We start from the raw sequence: 5,518 nt of genomic DNA, 5'->3' as shown, positions 1-5,518 counted from the left end.
AGTCTAGGCTTTTATTTTTTTTTTAAGATTTTATTTTTTTATTTGTCAAAGATCACAAGTAGGCAGAGAGGCAGGCAGAGAGAGAAGAGGAGGCAGGCTCTCTGCCAAGCAGAGAGCCAGATGTGGGGCTCCATCCCAGGACCCTGAGATCATGACCTGAGTAGAAGGCAGAGGCTTAACCCACTGAGCCACCCAGGCGCCCCTGCAGTCTAGGCTTTTAAGGTGGAATGGGAACCCAAACTGTGCTTCTCCAGTCCCTCCAGCCTAGACAGTGTTCCCACAGCTACTCCCCCATTTGGCAGAGTTCTAGTGTTGTCTTTTTTACATGCTAGTAACTCTCAAACTGTGGCTTTTTTTTCTATGCCCAAGGACAGAGGACTCTCTTCCCAGTTCCTCAGTCCGATTCCTCCCCCACTGCCATTCTCAGTATCTGGAATGGGAATCGCCCTTGTTGTGGTGTCTCTGTCTCTCTTGCTATTCTCTTGTCATTTTCTCTACCTTTGTTGTTCAGTCGCTGTTCTGTTCGCTGTGTAGTCAGTTCTTGGGGAAGAATTATTCCATAAATAGCTGTAATTTGGTAAGTGTCGTGGAGGAGCTGAGTTCAGGGTTTTCCTACATTGCCTTGTTGGACTGGAACCCAGTGGACAGATATTTAAATGGAAGTCATAGGACTGGCTGAGATCTTTAAAGAGCGAGTCTAGATGAAGAGGGAGAAGAGACCCAGATGTGAGGACAGAATTCCGGAACCCTCCAGTATGTAAAGTTCGGGAAGATGAGGGGCAATTAGAAATGGAGACGGACAACAGTGAGTGAGTGTTTTAAGAGTGAAATGACAAGTTCTGCTAGCTGGCTGAGGGAACAAAAAGCACTAGATTTATCATCAAGGAGGTCACTGATGATTCCAATGGAGAAATAAAGTGGTTGGTGTGGTGGCAAACAGTGAACACAAGCTTACTTGCCGGGGGCCCAAGAGAAAACAGAATAAATAGGGTCAGGAAGCAGAAATAACTTTTTCAAGAAGCTTTGTTGTAAAAGAGAGCTAAGTAGGGGGTGATAGCTTAGTGTTTGCTGGAGGGAATGTTAGTCCATAGGTGGCTTTAAAAAAAAAGATAAAGGAGAAATAACATCAACTTTGCTTCTCATGGGAACCAATCAGTAGAACGGGCAAAACTGATGATACCAGTGAAAGCATAATTATAGGTGTGATGTCCTCATGTCCTTCAGTAAGTGTGAGGGTTGGGACTCAGGGCACCATGGGCAGTGGGTTTTAGGAAGTAGCATAGAACCTTCAACCAGAGTAGCAGAACAGAATGCTTTACATGTGAATATAAAGGCAAGCATGAGATCAATTCAATGATAAGAAAGTGTGAGGTTCTCATGGGATTCCTTCTAAATTCTCAGAGCATTATCAACAGACAGTGGGGAGCTGGAGGAGACAGAGCACGGAGATGAGCATGTGTCGAAGAATTGCCTGGGACAATGGCTCTTGTATGTTTCTGACAGCAACATAGAATAAGAAGTACCACTATGGGAGGTAAATACATGAACACAGGTGCACACCCACACCCACAAGAATTTCAGGAGATTGTACCCTTGCTTCCCTTACTTTGACTTCTCTTCAAATCTGTTTTATTAACAAAAGGTGGAAAGTGACTCACTAAATAATGTCTTGACACACTAATGGGTTGCAGTCTGCAGTTTGGAAAACACTCATCCAGAAGAACTGAAGAGGAAGTTTTCTGAAGAGATGTAATAGGATTATGCAAAGCACAATAAACCAATTTAGGGATAGAAGGGAAAGTGAGGGCAGTGCCCTTAATCAAAAGCAAATCATTATGTACTCCGCACAGCCAATTGTTCCTCCTGTCTGAGATCCGTTTTTATTCTCAGATCCTCTTCTCCAGTAACACAAGTCTGACATCTATCAGTTTTCTTTCTGTACCCCATATCTATAACTCTCTGCATTCAGTCCTTTGCAAAATTTAAAAGGTTCTGCCTGTAAACTCTCATCAGCATCTCTTTGTTTCTGTTTCCATTGATTTTGCCATGGTTCAGGCTTTTCCTGCTTTCTCTCCACCTTTTTACTTTTCTTATTATGATAATACCATAATGCGTGTCCATGATAAAAAATTTATTTTAAAAAGACAAGTAGCTACAGAAAATAAATATCCAACACAATCTCACTAAGAGGTCGTCTGGCTTCATTTGTTAGTATATATACTTCCGTTTGGGGCGCATATATATTACTTTCCCTGTATTTGTCTCTATACAGTTCTATAATGTAACCCCGTCTTATGCTTGTTTTTAAGAAAACACATTGTGGATTTCTGCTCACATTATTATGTGTTTGGCAAAATCATATTTAATAGCCGTAGGGCATTCCGTGTATGGTATTTTAATCTAAACCATTTTGTTGAGTCTGTGCAGTCTTGTGCTTGAGCCTCTCAGATTGGGACTGCGGGGAGCACAATTTGCCAGGGACCCCTGCTGCTGTGCTTGAAAATCGATTCATCTCTTAGCTTGTTGCAAGCCTGCACTTCCCAGTCAATAACTGAGCTCTGGAAATGTACTTAGGCAGGCCCATTTCTGGGAGACCTGGGATTCCTCTGATGAGCAGCTCTGGCTTTTGGTTCTCCCAGACAGCCCTGCAGAAGGTTGCTTAGAGCCAAGCACCACGATCCTCTCTTCTTCCTTCGGGATCAGACTTGCATGGGGTCTGGGGGCTCTGCCGGCTTCTCCTTTCCCATTTTCTCTCAAGGGTGTTTCTGTTTCCCCTAAAATATTTCTTACACATTTAATCCCATCTTGACATGTTTCTCAGAGGACAAAATGAACACAGACATTTGGGTTGTTCTCCGGTTTGTATTCTGTACAACTGAACTTCTGATGGCTCAGCTCTTAGTATAGCATTCTTCTGCTGAGAGCCCTTCAAAGCACTGCCATTGCTCAATAAATTAAGCCTAAGCCCATCCTTTTCTCCTCCATGCTTGGCTCCAGCCCATCTCCCCAACCACCACCCAGTGTTCTTAGTCCAGCCCAAGGCCTGCTGATCAAATATTCTCCCATAAATCTTCTCATGCCTGTTTCCCCCCACCCCCAAGAAAACATCTGCCTTGCTGATGCCTCCTTCATTCTGGATTTCTTCTTGATTTTTCCACCCTAATGTTTTTTCCCCTCCATTCTACAGGCCACAAAAGATTGTTTCTGCAGTGCATTTGCTCTTTTTGGTATGTGAAAAGAGAGGCTATATATATAGCCCAGTGGTGATATAGAGAGTCTCTAATCAGACAGACCTAGATTATCATTTCAAACACACACACACACACACACACTGCGACTGGCTGTGTTGGGAAACACTGAGCTAAACAAAAATAATCCAAGATTTTTGTTTTTTGTTTTTAATTGCAAGACTTCCCAGATCCCTTAAATGCTCATAGACATTGTGACTTTCCAAGGCCAGCATTGATACTTTGTGTAGCTTCTCTTAAATTTATTTGATCACAAAATCCTTTAAAAACAGATCATTGCTGGACATCACTTTTTCTTGGAACATGCTGGGAAAAGGTAAAAGCTGTCGTGGAATTTTGCTTACATGGTTTTTACAGTACTGTATATGTTCTTCAACTCGTTAGAATTATTTACTTATTTATCTTACACATCTTCCCACTTTAGCCTTTAGTATAAGGTCTTGAAAATTACGGGCACTTGTGCAGTTGAAAATTGCAGAATTTTAGTAAAGGTTCATGGTCTGAAATAATATTTGATAACTGGAGAAAGTTTGCATCTACTCTCAGTAGCTTTTTCACAGTCTTTTTTATACCGTGGTATCGTGGGCTACCTTTCGGCTGGAAAAATTACCTTGATGTTGGACAAAAATCCCTGTTAATATGGGGCCAACTTCATTTTCTCTACAAGTCACTTTATTGGGACAGCATTATGGGGTATAAGGATAGAGGTTCATTTTAAGGACAAGAAAGCAAGAGTCTGTGGACTGGGTCTTTTCCAAGCCTGGGCAGTGAGGAGGGCAGCCTGTGGGTTACTTAGTTCTGATTGTTTTCATCTCCCAGGGTGTGCTTGTCAAAAAGATACTCTGCCAGGCCAGAATCTGGGGCCCCTATCTTAATCAAGTTTTGCACGTGGTCACCTAGTTCTTTGATAGACTTCACCTGCTCATTCAGATAGTGAGTTTCCAGGAAGTCGCACAAGTGGGGGTCACCGCTGTCTGAGGCCAGAGTGTGCAATTCGAGCAACGACTGATTCACAGTCTTCTCCAAGAGCAGCGCACACTCCATGGCGTTCAGCCCGCTTTCCCAGTCGTCCTGGTCTGGTTTCTTGATGTCCTGCAGGCAGATCCGGCCTCCCCGCTGGTTCTGCAGCCTCATCAGCTTTTCCGCGTGCTGGGTCTCTTCCCGGGACTGGCGAAGGAAATATCCCGCGAAGTTGTTCAGGGCCACGTCATCTCGGGAGAAGTAATAGGACATGGACAGGTACACGTAGGACGCGTAGAGCTCCAGGTTGATCTGGCGGTTGATGGCAGCCTCGGAGTCCGGGTGGAAGTTCTGGCGCACCCGGGAATGGGCGGAGGCGGGTCCGGCTGGGTCCCCGGAGGAGGCGGCTGCTGCCAGCCGGCGCAGTGGGGCAGTGCGCCTGGGGCGCGAGGGGAGCCTGGAGACCCGGAGCGGCGGGAGCGCCAAGCCCCGGCACGCGTTGCGCAGGGACACCAGCGAAGGGCTGATGTTCTTGGAGAAAAACGAGAAACAGGGCAGCATGACTCCCCTTCTTTAGAAGTGGGGAAACTGAGGCCAGGGCGTCACTGCGTGTGGCCGGACGCTAGGTGCTTCAGGTCTGAATTGGAACGAGGCCCTAAGCGACCGGCGACTGCGTCACACACACCCCTTCCCTTCCAAAGGCGCCAGGGTTCCAAGGGGAGGGCTGCCGGGACGCGTGCCCTGTCCGGGCTGGGCACAGACAGATGACAGTGACAACTGCATTAACTCAACATTGCCCTCTTTCTGCCTTTGGGCGTTTGTAATGTACTATTTCATCTCAGCTCAAAATGCTGTCAAAAAAGTACGCGCTGCGACTGGGAAAAGAAAGGACGAGCCCAGCAGCGGTCCTTGCCCTCCGTCTTTGATCTCTTTCTGTCCAAAGCCCAAAGAGTGGGGTGAGGCAGGGCGAGGAAATAGGGTAAAACAAAAGTCTCAGCCAATTCATCTGAGCGCGAAGGTCCGCAGCCGAAGTGGGTATTTATAAATTGACTTTACGATTATTTTAAACAAACGTAGGTATAGAAAGAATTGCCAGTATAGTAGGCAAATTTTCAAGAGTCTGTACTAAGACAGTGCTTTCTTTTAGAAAGACATTTTTAAATACAGAATTCACCTTTCTTGCGAAAAAAAACAAAAAACAAAAAACCCTGCAGAAAAGTAGGAAGAACATATAAACTGGCTCTCAGCTTGATATTTTCCTGTCTTTCCTTCTTGCAGATACATACACTTGTGAGCACAGCCTAACTGGA

At 45.3% G+C, this 5,518-nt stretch overlaps 1 protein-coding gene across 1 annotated transcript; it reads right to left on the bottom strand.

The window, feature by feature from the left end:
• Window positions 1–3,641: 3,641 nt before the first annotated feature.
• LOC116585997 (ferritin heavy chain-like) lies at window positions 3,642–4,856 on the bottom strand. The gene has a single exon (XM_032335450.1). The coding sequence runs from the start codon at window positions 4,767–4,769 to the stop codon at window positions 4,041–4,043; it is 729 nt and encodes a 242-aa protein (XP_032191341.1). The 5' UTR covers window positions 4,770–4,856; the 3' UTR covers window positions 3,642–4,040.
• Window positions 4,857–5,518: the final 662 nt, after the last annotated feature.

Source organism: Mustela erminea, chromosome 3, assembly GCF_009829155.1.
Source record: "Mustela erminea isolate mMusErm1 chromosome 3, mMusErm1.Pri, whole genome shotgun sequence".
NCBI classification, from domain to species: domain Eukaryota; kingdom Metazoa; phylum Chordata; class Mammalia; order Carnivora; family Mustelidae; genus Mustela; species Mustela erminea.
This window is presented reverse-complemented; position numbering and strand designations above follow the sequence as displayed.